The sequence below is a fragment of the Carettochelys insculpta genome, chromosome 23 (genome assembly GCF_033958435.1).
Source record: "Carettochelys insculpta isolate YL-2023 chromosome 23, ASM3395843v1, whole genome shotgun sequence".
NCBI classification, from domain to species: Eukaryota; Metazoa; Chordata; order Testudines; family Carettochelyidae; genus Carettochelys; species Carettochelys insculpta.
In genome coordinates, this window is record NC_134159.1 from 21,630,587 (window position 1) to 21,645,511 (window position 14,925).

The 14,925-nt window shown below is 46.1% G+C and overlaps 1 protein-coding gene across 2 annotated transcripts in view; it reads right to left on the bottom strand.

The window, feature by feature from the left end:
- The window catches only part of NPHP4 (nephrocystin 4), a 111,987-nt gene that overhangs the window by 74,019 nt on the left and 23,043 nt on the right, over positions 1 to 14,925 (bottom strand). For both annotated transcript variants that reach the window (XM_075018163.1, XM_075018162.1), the window contains exons 6-7: positions 11,774 to 11,929; positions 22 to 158 (exon numbers count right to left, since the gene is read on the bottom strand). In XM_075018163.1, coding sequence (XP_074874264.1) covers positions 22 to 158; positions 11,774 to 11,929 — 293 coding nt within the window. The remainder of the gene's footprint in view (positions 1 to 21; positions 159 to 11,773; positions 11,930 to 14,925) is intronic.

Below are 14,925 nucleotides of genomic sequence, written 5' to 3' on the forward strand. Positions count from 1 at the left end.
TTGCTGTGGTATTTACAGTACCTTAAGTAATCGATCTGAGTTGAGTAAATCCAGCAGCTCTTCCTCAAACTTTTCTAATGAAGGGTACAGGTTGATGGACAGCTTATCCAAGTACCATGTCACGGACTTCATGAGGTGGGGTTTTCGAAGGAAATCATCTGAAAAGACATCCAGACATCTGTTACAGTGCAGTCATCCACAGAAGGTAAAAATATCCCAAAATCCAGCCTGGCTCTTCAATCCGGTTCTCAGACCAAAGCAGAGAATACAGCTGAAATTCATGGTTCTCACACAGAGCTCTCAGTAACAAGCTCTTCTCTTTCCGCAGCTAAAATTAATAAACAAATGCAAACTTCAGGAGAAATCTATTTTCGCCTTCAAAGTGCCTCCAGCAACAACTTCTGCAAACTAGTCATTAAAAGAAAGTAGATTATCAAGGCAAAGGAACATCTGTTACCCCTTCAGCTTAGTTTCCTTTCACGTCTTATACTCTTCTCCAGCCACAAAGAAAACCCAGCTGTATTCCTCCTCCTGCTCGTACATCTGCTGTGGACCATCCTGAGTCTAACACGCTAGGAAAACCAACAAGTCAGCCTGATCATTTAACGGGTATGAAAGTGGGGAGTCCCATGTCCACAACAGATTGAATTATCCCTGTGTGCCTGCTTGGGAGGGAGACAGAGCACCACTAGGAGGAGCAGGCCAGCTTATCCATACTCAGGTGCCAGTCGGGTGGAATGCACTTGCACTTATATATTCAAGGAAAAGACAAGAGGGAAATATGTGACAGCCAAAAACACTGGAGAGTGGAACCATAAAACTTACTTGTTCCCTGGAATAGTACCTTCCTCAGTTATTTATTTCCCCATCAAGATGTACCACCACTTGTTATACGCATGTGGTACATTCAGATCTCATGCATGAGGTCACTACTTCCAAACATAGCATCATAGAACACTAGAACTGGAAGGGACTATGAGAGGTCATCAAGTGCAGTCCCCTGCCTCACGGCAGGACCAACCAGCATCTAGGCCATCCCTGACAGATATTTATCTAACTTGTTCTTAAATATCAGCAGTGATGAGAGTCCACAACCTCTCAGGGCAATTTGTTCCAGGGCTTAATCACTCTGACTGTTGGGAATTTTTTCCCCAACCCAAACTTCCCTTCCTACAATTTAAGCCCATTGCTTCTTGTCCTAACCTCAGAGGTTAAGAAAAATAATTTTTCTCCCTTCTCACTGTAACACCCTTTTAGGTACTTGAAAGCTGTTATCATGTCCTCTCTCAGTCTTCTCTTTTCCAGACCAAACAAACCAGTTCTTTCAATCTTTCCTCATAGGTCATAGTTTTTAGATCTTTAATAATTTTTGTTGCTCCTCTCTGGACTTTCTCCAATTTCTCCACATCTTTCTGTAAAGGTAGTGCCCAGAACTGGGCACAGTATTCCCTCTGAGACCTAACTGACACAGAGTAATGTGGAAGAATTACTTCTGATGTCCTGCTTTCAACACTTCTGCTAATGCCTCCCAGACCATGAAATCTACATTCTGCTCCCGATTAGCCAATAAACAAGTACAAGATGAGGATGATGTAAACTGAATACAGCCCTCTGTTGTCTATCTCTCTCCTGACTTTGTTCTAGAAAGTCACTATATCACTGGAGAGACTCCTTTAGCCCAAGATAACCATTCACCTGAATTAATATAGAGTCTGGAATCACACAGCTAAGACCTGCTCCATGAATCCAGACTGTCTGTTTGCCACCCCAAGTTTAATAAAATCTGTCAAAGAGTTCTGAGCCAGGAGCACTGACATAGTGGATATTTAAGAGAACCTGTCAGAATTACTGTGATCAACCCCCTTGACTTTACCGGCAGTTGCTGGAGGAGGGATGACACTGGCGTCCTTTGGATAGGAAGACACACACATGCCTTAGATAATCCAGCCCAGCAGCTGCAGTGTTGTAAAGCATTACATTTCATTTAGCTAGCCTGCCTGAGGGGAAATGCCAGAAAGAATAAACCCAACTCCACCACGCTGCACTCACAGACTCTGCACAGCTTCAAGTGACACCGCAGATGGAGACAGTTTTTTAAGCCAAGGTTTGGAAATAAAACTGAAACTCGGTGACCCCATACTTGCCTCTGTTTTGGCTGCACTCAGGTAGTGGTGCAGGTGGTAATGCTACTTAGCTGAGCTAGGCTCGGTGATAAAGAAAGGCACAGCTTGAACCGAGGGTCACAGGAAAGCCAACAAAATAGGAGGCTACAGAAAAGAAATGGTTAAAATGGGAACAGACAGTCCCTAGCATTGACAACTACAACCATGACCTTTCCAAGCACCTAAGCCAAGACACAAAGATTTCATGAAAATTTAGAAATTCAGAGATCATTGCTAGATTAACTATGTACATAGCTCATGAACCTTTTGGAATCCTTCCATCATTCATCCTGTGGACATGGCCATCCTGTATGGTGAGCTAGCCTCTGGCAAAAGACCTCCTGGACGCCCCCCAGTTGCGCTACAAAGATGTCTGCAAGAGAGACCTCAGAGAGGTAGACATCGAGCTGGACAACTGGGAAGAACTAGCAAATGACCGCAGCAGATGGAGGCAGGGGTTACACAAGGGCCTTCAGAAGGGCGAGATGAAGATCAGACAGCTAGCAGAGGAGAAGCAAGCGCACAGAAAGCACAATAAGGACTTGCCAGACACCCACCACATCTGCAACAGATGCAGCAAGGACTGTCACTCTCGTGTGGGTCTTTATAGTCACAATAGACGCTGTAAATGAAATCCTCAATTGAAACTTTAAAGGGCGCAATCCATAGTCTATGCAGACTGAAGGATGCCTACTACTGCTACTAGCTCATTAACCATTTGTGGATGCATATTTCCATGGATCTCAGTACTACAGAGTCCCACCAGGGGAACCATTTCCTCACTATGACCGATACTGTTTTAAGTGGCATATAAATATCCCTTTGTTGCCGTGAGAAAGTTGGACGCATAACCCTTCCTCACAGGTTAGCTCCTCTGACTTCCAATGCCCCCACATTTTAGGGGAGGGTTTGTACAGTTTAGTCTAAGGTGAATGTCTCCTACATATTTCCCATCCAACAAGCCCCTGACAAGTATTCTGAACCCCATCCCTTTTATTTTATGCAGCACTGACTTGTTTTCTCTTGCCCTAAAAATATAAGACTAAGCAAGTTACAATGCTGGTTATGGTCAGCACTGTTACTTGGCATGAACTGGAGTGGGCTGCAAGTTTTGAGAAGTCTAAGCAAAAATTAAGGGGTAGGAACACCTTCCTTGAGAGCTTTTTTCCAGAGAAAAGCGCTTGAATAAGATTTTAGCCTCCTCCACACCACTCACAGTTGAGCATTACCAAACCTACACTGTGTACTGAAAAGCAAAACCTGGAATCTATAAAGTGCATGACAATAGAATTCAATAACACAGTATCTTAGGGCTAGAAAGTGGTTAGTCAGAGTTGTGGGACCTGTAAGGAATGAGGCAGTTCATAAACAATTAGTGCTAGCGAAAGCAGAATCTTCCTTAATTCAATTTGAGAAACCAAATATAACATCCTGGTTTCATCTTCTCTGTTATCCGAGGAGTCAGTCTACCAAATTGCAGGGCACATTTTATCTAAACTGCTCGTTTTAAACCAATTTTGACCACCCTGTTATTTTATGTCTAGCTTTTGAGCCGAATTTATTGCTCAGTTCTTTTGCTTAAGGCGAGGAGGGGAGAGTAGCAGAAAGAAGAGGCACTTGTTAACTTTTCAGGACAAAGCTATTCTTGACAACCAAACAGCAAGAAATCACTAGCCTGTTTCAGTGATGCTGTCAGGCTTTTGAGAATGGATTAAGTAACTGGAAGAGAAGCAACAGGGAATAGGCACGATGAACAGCTGCATGCCTGTGTTTTGGGGACTGGTAATGACTGCTGCATTTATATCAAGGTCAGATGTTTACAAATATCTCTAACTAAAATTATTCAGGGCCACGATGCAGACAGACACATAAGCACATGCCTAACTTTAAAACTGTGATTGAATCCCAGGAAGTCCTTTCTATTGCCTTTAACATCTCAGCTCTCAATTAATTTAATTTCATTCAGTTAGTCATTCATGAGCTTGAAGTTAGGTGTGCACCTTGCTCACTTGCAGTCAGGAAAGCAGTGGTTGTTATCATCATCATCTTCAATCCACAAATGGCTCCATTTCCCATTGCTAGCAGAATTCAGAGGCTGTCCCCAGCAGCCTGCAGCTGATCACATGCTGGCTGATGAAGGCTGAAGACGGTGTGAGTGTGACAACTAGAGGTGATGCATTGTTAGCTGTGTAACCACAGCTTTGGAGAGGCTGCACAGAGCGCCACTGGATTTCCCTTTCAGCAGCAGGAAAACAGAGTTCCCTGCAAGTTGAGTGCTTGGGCAGCCACCAAAGAGACATCCAGAAGCTGCCCTGCTGCGTTGCAGGGTGCCCCCAACCAGCTTCATGGGTTTCTATTGGTGGTACACATCCTCACCTGCCTTGGTGCACAGAAAAAATTTATTCTGCATGCGGATGGAAAAAATTAGAGAACATTCCTGGAGACTGTGTTTGGGCAAGTGAGATACACAAGCCTGGCACATGATCAAAGAGAGTACTGAGGGAGTGAGAACAATGTGTTGTCAGAATTAACATTGTCAAACCAATGAACACCTTGTTATAACTCAGCTACCTGATGCACCCTGAGTTGCAGATTAGTTGTACATGTTTGAGCCATGGAGATGCACAGCCCTTTGTCATCAGCTGGTGTCTGAAAGAAGGATGCTGAATGCATCCCTCATCCCCAAGCAAAGAACCATTCTTCCCCTGCATTAGTATTGATGTTCCCTGCCATACTGGTTCCCCATTGGCCCACATCAGGCCCTCAGGTGTACAGGGTAGGAATAAGGAGAAGAAGGAACCAGAGTGCTGAATTTTCTTTACAAGGCACCTCTCAGACTTATCAATGTCCTGGCTTGATGGCTTGTTCTGCCAATTGTTTGATGAGTAGTGGAATTTGCAAATGAAACCAAGCAGGCAGATCCAGGTTCTGAGTGAGTCTAGTACGCAAAACACAGTTCCCCTCATCAGCCACAAGATGGGACTGATGGTCTTCAGCTGGAGACAGAGCTCAATGGATGCACTCGGAGAGTGGGAGATGCACTGAGGCGTTATCTGAAGATTCTGGAAAATGCTGTGTCCTTCCTGCTGGCAAAAGCCAGGAACAACGGGAGAGAACAGAAAAGAACATTCCTTAGAGCTGTGCATTACAGTGACATTACTCCAGTTTTTCAGGTTACTGGCTACTTACTAGTCATTAGTAATGCACTCACAAGGCAGCCTCCAGGGTGTTACTGTAACTCCATCGTTGTCATGCTCTGCATGTGGTGGCTGTGGTTCTTGCAGGGGGTTCCTTTGGTCTGGAGAGCTCACAGCTTCTGATAACACAATGCTGAGTCCTCAAGGAGAGGCATCCAGGGACGTTATTATTCAACAGGTCGTCTAAGCAGAGAGGTCACCACTGAAGAATGGATGATCTTCTCTCTATCCCTTAACATTCGTCGGGCATCTTATAGGCTAACAGATATTTTGAAGCATAAGCTCTCCTGGGCAGACCCACTTCATCAGCCACAGGACTTCTTTCTGTTTTTGAAGACACAGACTAACTCGTCTACCCCTCTGATACTTAACATTCCTGAATCACATGGATTTAGGCACAAAGCCACCGCTGAATACAGAGCTCTGAAAAGTCATGGTTAAAAGTCAGTAAGGCTTCAGTGGATCAAAATCAGCTGCCACTGCCCTTGCCAAACCTCCTCTATCCAGGGCAATGTCATGAATAAGGATAACTTTGGTACAAGCTGTAAAGACTTCTCCAAGGATACGTCGACACAGCAAGTTATTTCAAAATAACAGATGTTATTTAAAAATAACTAACCTAGCGTCTACACAATGCAACCACTAGTTCGAAATAAATTCCAAATAGTGTCTGTCTTATTTCAAAATGGGTAAACCTCATTTCATGAGGAATAGCGCCTATTTTGAAGTAGCTATTTCGAAAGTGTTGTTAAGACAGGGAATAGCGCCTATTTCAAAATAAGCCATAGTGCGTCCAATGGCTGTGTTTCAAAATAGGCTCCATGACTTTAAACTATGTATTTTGAAATAGCTAAGTGCTATTTTGAAATACATTTTTATGTGCAGCCGTGTTATGATTTCGAAATAAGCTATTCCAGGGTGCCTATTTCGGAATAAGACTGCTCTGTAGACATATACCTAGACTCCGTTAACTGACCAACTAATTAAAGTGTCTATCAATCATCTATAGCAATTTCTCAGGAAGAGAAGCAATTAACAAAATAGGGGACTAGATTGAAATGATTTTCTGTCCGCTTTAAGGATTAAAGAGGCAAGCAGCTATAAATACATTTGTGCGAAAGAGAAACATTCCAAAGAATGTACTCTATACTACAAAAATACTTAACCCCATAAAAACATCTAAGGAAAGGAAAGGAACAGTTTCAGCTAGACATTACGGAACCTTTTTAATCTATAAGAGCAAGTAGCCAGTTGAGTAGATTCCACAAGCACAATTCACAGATGTTCGGGCCTAAAGCAACCTTTATGACATGCATCCAAAATCCATCACAACGTAGGTCAAAGAACCTCACCCACTAATTTCTGCATCAAACCCATCATTCCTGGTGGAGCTAGGGCAGCTCTTTTAGAAAGAGAACAGGTCTTGGCTTAAAGACCGCAAGTGATGGAAAATCCAACATATCCCTGGAAATCCAAGCTGTTCCAATGGTTAATTACAGCCCTGAACTGTCCACCAACTGAGCAGATCAAACACTTGGGAAGAAACTGTCCTTTGAAATCCCAGTTCAGAGGGTGACCCCAGGGTCCTTTTAGTCAGGCATATATAAAAGCAAAACAGTGCATGAAGCCTGGGAACAAGAAAGCTATTGAAAAAGCATTTTTAAACAAGCCAAGTCATCATTTCCATGCATGTCATTTTGCTGGGCTGCTAGACATGTGTGAGGTTTCAGATTAGCACAAATTAATGTTCTTGGGCTTTGGGGAGTTTAGGGTGAGCTTTACACTACCAAATCTTCCCCCCACCCCCAAAAGGACAATTCATTCTCATCAGGGCTTCACAATGGGACTTCTCCGAAATCACAAATGCTTTTAAGCTACATATTTCATGGCTACTGTAAATATTTGAGCATAATATAGTCCAACTTCCCAGGCTCACTGTCAGTCAAGCTTATTCAGCTCCTGAGGGATGTTTAAGATTTTAAGAAAGGAAATCATTTAAGAAAAGGGGAGGAATGCCTGGCAGCCCCTGAAAGCCTTTTATTTTCTCTTGCCTTAAATCCTCTGCCCATTTTTTGCATCTCCTCCTCCTCCAGAACAAATTGAGGTGTGTCTCTAACAATTTACACTTCAGCCTCCTTTCAGGGCAATTTATTCCCTTTATTCAATACTCTTTCTGTGAAGCAATTTAAACCATACTCCTCATTTACTCCTACAGGCCTGCTCTTCACTGGGATTGTTTATGTCTATTGCAGCAGTGCCTGGGGCTTCAAACACAGCGCTTGGGACACACGTTAACCAGAAGAGTCCAGCTTTCTCAAAGCAGTACTACCCAAGGGCAACACAGTCTCTTTCCCTTTGATGTGATATGTTGATAAAAGAGGAAATAGGTCTAGAAGTGAAAGCAGGGAACTATGAACAGGGAATACTTGGCCATAATTCCTCCTCTGCCACTGACTCACCAAGACACCTTTGGTAATCACTTAATCTGTTTAATGCCTCAATTTACCCAGCTGAAAATGAGACTTATTTCAGAGAAACACTGAGGGTCTCAGCTGATTAATATCCATTGGGAACTTTGTATCCTCTGATGAAAGGTGTGACACACATTAAAGATGGTGCTTGCTTTCCCTTTCCTGTAGATTCATTTTAAGGCCTCTGCACAGTCATTTAAAACACAACTGAGACAAACTCATCCCTTGTGTCATTCCTGTGACTTCAGAGCTGACTCCCCAGAGAGGAGATTAGCCCAGAGTTAGGTCATTTATCCTGCATGTCCCCAGGCTTTCATTCTCTCTGTGGAGGAGACAGATGCCAGCTGACGATTCATTCCCAGAAGTGGCTCTGGATGCCTGGGCAGTGCAGGCTGCACACACAGATATGGGGCTGCTACCTCTGGGGCTGCTCTGCGTTTAGGCTGCTGATGGGCTTTTCTCAGCATCTGAACAGCACAGTCTGTTAAGTATGTTTATGACTCTTTGACTCAGCTGCATTACTGGGCTGTAATGCATGATGACACATCACTGTTGGACTAACCCCCTGGACACCTGAGCTCTTGCCTCTCCCATTTCTCTCTCAAAAATGTCCTATGATTGATCTTATCCACTTATTATGATTCTCTCTTCCCTCCCTCCTATCCTCCTCCACACTGAAAGAGGAGGCAGAGCACTTTGCTTTATTTTCTTGTGTGCCATTCTCAGAGGCTTTGTAGGAAGGCTACCAAGATGGGTCTCTCCCTGGAAGCCCTCAGACCTTCCCCCTCAACTGCGGGGGCAGGCAGTCATCAGCCTGGCGGCTGGCTGCTGAAAGCTCCTCTTCCCAGCCCTACCTTGAGCTGCCTCGCTGATGACGGCGCCTTTGTCCCTGAGGAGATCTCGCTGGGTGTACATTCGTTTCCGGAGAACAGCCAGTCCAGTTGCCATGGCAGCTGTTGACCCCTGGGCTGCCTCCTGGCCAGGCTCTGCTCTGTAACTGCACTTGTCAGGACAGGTCCACAAATGCAAACTGAAAGGAAAACTAAACACCTCTGGACACTAAAATCAAAGGTGTCTTTTACCTATAGGCCTTCTTCCGCAATCCTCACTCACCTCATTTGTCTAACCCCACCACTTAGCAGACCTGTTTCCATGATGAAGAGATGCAAGACAACCCCTCACATGTGCTCAGTCACAACCAGCACTAACTTCACTTTTGACACTTGGACCAACATCCAAGGTAAAGGGCCCTTATTAAAAGAGGCCAGGCAGTTTAGGGCAGGGCTGTAAGATTGAGCAATGAACGTAAGATCTTACTGTAAAATCACAAAGAACTCAGCTACACTGTAAACCATCATACTTGACTTTTTTTTGTCAATGATTTCCCCATATAACTCATAATAAAATAACATAGCTTGGCCTAAGACAACCAGCTCCAACTCTGCCTTGCTGACACGGGCATCAGCAACCCAAGCAGATGTTGGTTCGTAAAAACTGCCTGAGCAGTTCCAATGTTCAATCAGCAAGCGATAAAATATTATTGCAGTGTCTCGATTTACCAGCATCAGCTACATTACAGCAGTGAGAGATGAATAATTGATTGTGCTGTTCGTTAGCCAGCTCTGCTACCCCCGCCAAAACTGAGCTAATGTTCTCTGCAGGCAGAGGGAAGGAGCATGAAAAAGACCCCGGCAGGAACACAGGCTGCCTGTCTGCTTGGGGTCATGGCTGCAGGTCGCAATCACCCCCTTTTCTGCTGGAGTCCAGCGGCATTCACTGAAGGAGGACCCACGTAGTCACAAACATTTAAACCCTTATCGGAGCATGGCGGAGGGGAGTCAGCCTCTGTCTTGACTACTGGCAGGTCAAAGGAACTGAAACGGGCTGGAATTAGCCCAGACAGGCTAATGTGACTTTCTACCCACAACCCCATTCCTACCTGGAAGGAAGTGGGCTCAGCAGTTTAGATGGTACCACCTGTGCCAAGGCCACATGAACGCTGGTCAGCACAGGGGAAAGTGGGTAGGGCTGCACATAGTCCCACTGTCCATCCCAGTGGGGCTAGGGGTGAAAAATGAGCAGCTGGGGTTACATTATCTTTTCTGCAGAGTCCCAGCCCAAGGGCCCCAGGCACGGGAGTGGTCAGGAGAGTCCAAGAGTGTCACAGGGCGCATGCAAGGGACACTGAGCTAGACCCGGTGCAGAGACATATGATGCTGATCTGATGGCTCTGACCTCAGAAAGTATCTGGTGAGATCCATGAAGTTTGGCTGCCTTCCTTGGGCTGTCCGTGGGAAGGGGGGCAAACTCCACCCCCACCCACACCAGAAGAAGGGGCACACTGAGAAGGGAATCCATGGAGATTTATCCAGACATGCTCCAGCCTTTCATTATTATGCATTACTGCATAACACACTTCCCAGCTGCTCTGTAGCTTAGCCCTTTACAAGTGAACACTCCCTAACTGTCTCCTTTCTTGGAAAGGGGCTACCAAGGATGAAAATGTAAAACACTGTGTTCTCAAAGCTGCTGCCTTTAACAATAGCGGAACGGAACAATTCCATCTTCTGCTTGAAACCCATAAGAAACCAGGGGAAATGCCCACTGGAGAAGTGCCTGAGGCTGCTGATGAGCAGGCACAACAGACTCGTCTGCAAGCTGTTCTGCGCTGGCTGCACCTGAGCAAGGAGCTGAGTCAAAGGGACTCTGGCGGAGATGGCCGCTGGGAGAGGGGGCTGACGTGGAAATCCTGCATCTCTTGTTTATTTTTCAGACGTGGCGTCGCTTGGCTCTTTTGTGGGCCAGCACAACGTTTTAACGACTCCATTTCTCATCGATATTCCCTAATTGCCAGCACTTTACCAGCAAGAGCACACACTGTGCGTCACGCGCTCCATGCTGTAGGCACTGCTTGCAGCTATGCAGCGCCTTGGCAATGGAGCTGGTGTGGCGGGAGAAGAGAGCAAACACATGTAATCAGGCCACATTCCCCGGCAGTCCCTTCCCACTGACACCCCCCGGACGAGCACACGACCAGCCAGATGGAGAATTCTCTAAATGGAGCCCCCAGGAACCACTCTGCTTTATTTCGCAGTGCCAGCCTGACTTCTCGAATTGGCTACGCTTCACTTCCCGTTTGAAGTACCAGCACTGAAGAGCAGCAAACAATAACGTTTCCCTGCTAGGGTCCCGTTTGCCTCCTGCCCTGCTACTACTCCTTCAGGTGCCAAGGAAACATCCGCCTCTGTCCGCTGGGCTGTGCCGAAGATTGCTTGTGCTCCACCACTGGAGCTGGAGCACGCAAGTTGTGTGGTACTGAGAAGCAGCTGGGGCATTTGGCAACCCTGGTCTGACCACACACCAGCCACAGAAGATGCATGTACATGTAAAGTCAGTGGGCCTGGCTTTCCCTTGGCCTGCCACAGCATGAGCCCATTGGCCTTCAGGGAGCTGGTCCCACTGTGTGACCATGCAGTGGCTGGGAATCAGGCCCTATAAATAAATGCACTGTATCGTGCAGTGCTTTCCGTGACCAGCAGGTCAGCAATAACCCTTCCGAGCTTCCTTCAGCATCCGTTTTCCTTTTCTCCATTCCCACCACCCCTCGCCTGCTCCCTGGTCAGGGAACCAGAAACTGGCTCCTGTCTTCCCATTCCACAAGGGTCACGCTGGTAGGTGTGTGTTCCAGATATCCCTCCTGCCTCTGTGAGCTCTCTGTGACTTTTCTCAGACAGTTCAGAGGGCTCTGCACTGCCGGTAAAGATCAGGTCCCATTGAACCACAGAGCTGGCAGACCAACGCCAGAATAATACAAATTTGGGCAGAGATTTGGGCAGAGTCCAGAACGACTCATGAGCATGATTGTTTAGAGCATGCAGTGCCAACCTTACTGCCCTAGGGGGTGGTTTATACAGGCAGAAGTCAGAATGGAGGGATCCCTTACTTGTTTCTCCATGTGTTAGCAGCAAGCCAGGAATCTTCTGCAGCCCAGACACCAGCATGTTCTCAGGGAAGAGGTGAGACATGGTCTCGAGGGGTGGGTGAAGCCGTAAGGTGTACTGAAGGTGAATGTTCTCAACCATGGTCATGTATTTATTCTCTAAAGAAGAGAGAACATTATGCAATATCTGAAAGTACAGTGAGACAGCTTCCCAGCGGTGCTCCCCACTGGAGAAGTCAATCCAATGAAGGTATCATTCAATGACCACTTTATCAGCAATGAAACCCCTATTTTTAAAAAGTCAGTTTTCTTCATTAATTAATATGGAGACTTGTCATGCTACGCTATAACAGTTCTGGGCTTACAAGTCCTCACACTGCAACTTCTGGGTAAGTGGAAACAATGTACAGGCTCTGGAAGCTTATGATTAAGCTTAAAATGACTTGAGCTATTCCTACTCAGCAGTGAAGAAGTAGGAAGAGAACCAATCTCTTCCTCCATAGCCCTGCAACTGCAAGCTCTTGTTTAAGTTTCTCCTTAATCTTGTGTCTTTTATGCAAGTCCCTATCTAGACATATCTTCAAAAGACCAGCATCTGAATTCCCCTCTGAAAAGAAGAGGCCTGCACAGAGCTGATTTGGTGGGGGTTATAATAATCCTGTGCCAACTTCATTCCCAGTCAAAGGCAAAAGCTTAATCCACAGGAGCTTGCAAAGGCTCCCTGGGACACTAGCTTGTAACTGAACTTCCCTGTATCAACTTAGTACAGGTTGAACCTCTCTAATCCGGCACCCTCAGGACCTGACTGGTGCTAGATGAGAGAATTTGCCGAACCACAGGAGGTCAATATTGTCTAGCCTATTACCAACACTTTCACTGCTTATTGGGCTCTTAGAAAACATTTAAGGGCAAATTACAGCTAAATAACAGCACAGAACACTAAGAGCCAGGACTGGTGGCTAGAAACAAATTTTATGGGACCACGTGAAACTTAGCCACACCCACAGTAAGTGGTCATCCAGCTAACTAAAATCACGCTGGATTACGGATGTTGCCGGATGAGAGCATTCCGGATTAGAGAGGTTCAACCTGTAGTAACTCACGAGAAGGGAACAGCGAAAGGACATCTCCTGGCAGTTAATTCATGCATTTCAAAGGGTGACCCTTTTCTCTTTCTGAAGCATGTCTTTTTATTATGAGATTCATTCTGATAGGAACACAGTGTGGTGGTGGTTCACTTTCTCCTCTGGAGCTGAAACGCAGGAATGAGTGTTACACACCCTGACACCCAGCATCTCCCGAGTGCTAGCAGAATTCCAGAATTCCAATGGTCTCTGCTCTCATGCTGCTAAGAGGCATTTGCTACTGGTGGACTTCTCTCACAAGGCATTACAACAGTCCCTAAAAAACACCCTCCTAAGTGACACAGTATAACTGCCTCTAAGATCCCAGATCCCGAGCACTTGGAAAGGAACATCAGTCACATACAGGTTATTCCTCTTAAACTTAAATGAACACATGGCACCTGCTCCATAAAAGGCATCAATGCCCAGACAGCTTGCCAAGGGGCAGTCACACTTTGAACTAACGTTCATCTTTTTTCGGACATGGTTATTGACCAGCAACACCAGGCAATCACAACACCTATTTCTGCCACGTACTGCTGAGGCTCAGTCCCTGCATTAGTGGACATGGATTTGCTTTGTTTGCTCATACAGGGATCATTGTTTTTCTTGTTAGGAAATAAAACTACAAAGACCATGTCACAAGCAAAAGGTGCTAACTGGCTTCTAACTCAGGTAAAAACAATCTGACAAGTAGAACAGCACCCAAGCCTGAACTCCTACGTTTTCTTTCAGTTACAGTTCATTTTGAAAGCTACTTTAAATTCACACCCTTGACTGTTTCCTTTGAGCAAACTGTGGAATAAGTGAATTGACATTTGCTGAAACTGCTCAGCGTGTTTCTCTGAATGGTCAGTTTCAGAGGTGGCCAAAAACCATAGCCACCTGTTTACATCCACATTGGCTCCCCACACTCCAACCATGCAAGTTTAGTTCAATGGGGCCAAGAACCAAACACCCCTGGGTTTCAATCTGCAAAATAAAAACCTTCCAAGCAAGGTTTTGCAAAATTAACATTTCCCCTAATTTAACCTGTTGCTTATGTGTATGTTTTCTCCCCCTCTGCCAGCTGCAGATATTGGAATCCCCATCAATACCCTAGTAGCGTAAACCCCTGCGTATCCCTGGTTTGGGCAAAAGAAAAGCATGGCTCTGCCTAGCACACAAGGGCTACGTCTACACGTGCACGCTACATTGAAATAGCTTATTTTGATGTAGTGACATCAAAATAGGCTATTTCGATGAATAACATCTACACGTCCTCCAGGGCTGGCAACGTCGACGTTCAACTTCAACGTTGGGGAGCACCACATCGAAATAGGCACTGCGAGGGAACATCTACACACCAAAATAGCACACATTGAAATAAGGGTGCCAGGAACAGCTGCAGACAGGGTCACAGGGCGGACTCAACAGCAAGCCGCTCCCTTAAAGGGCCCCTCCCAGACACAGTTGCACTAAACAACACAAGATCCACAGAGCCGACAACTGGTTGCAGACCCTGTGCATGCAGCATGGATCCCCAGCTGCCGCAGCAGCAGCCAGAAACCCTGGGCTAAGGGCTGCTGCACACGGTGACCATAGAGCCCCGCAGGGGCTGGAGAGAGAGCGTCTCTCAACCCCTCAGCTGATGGCCGCCATGGAGGACCCCGCTATTTCGATGTTGCGGGATGCGGATCGGCTACACGTGCCCTACTTCGACGTTCAACTTAAAAGTAGGGCGCTATTCCCATCCCCTCATGGGGTTAGCGACTTCGACTTCTCACCGCCTAACGTCGATGTTAACGTCGAAATAGCGCCCAACACGTGTAGCCGTGACGGGCGCTATTTCGAAGTTGGCGCCGCTGCGTCGAAGTAGCCGGCACGTGTAGATGCGGCCAAGGAAGCAGAAATGCAATGCGAAGTCTTCCACTGACTCTAAGGAGCACTGGAGTGGACCCTTCATCTCTGCAAACAGGACAACAGCCTGGTGGAAGAATGCAGGCACTGGAGAGCTTGTGAAAAAACTGTTCTATAAAAGCAGCTCTGGTG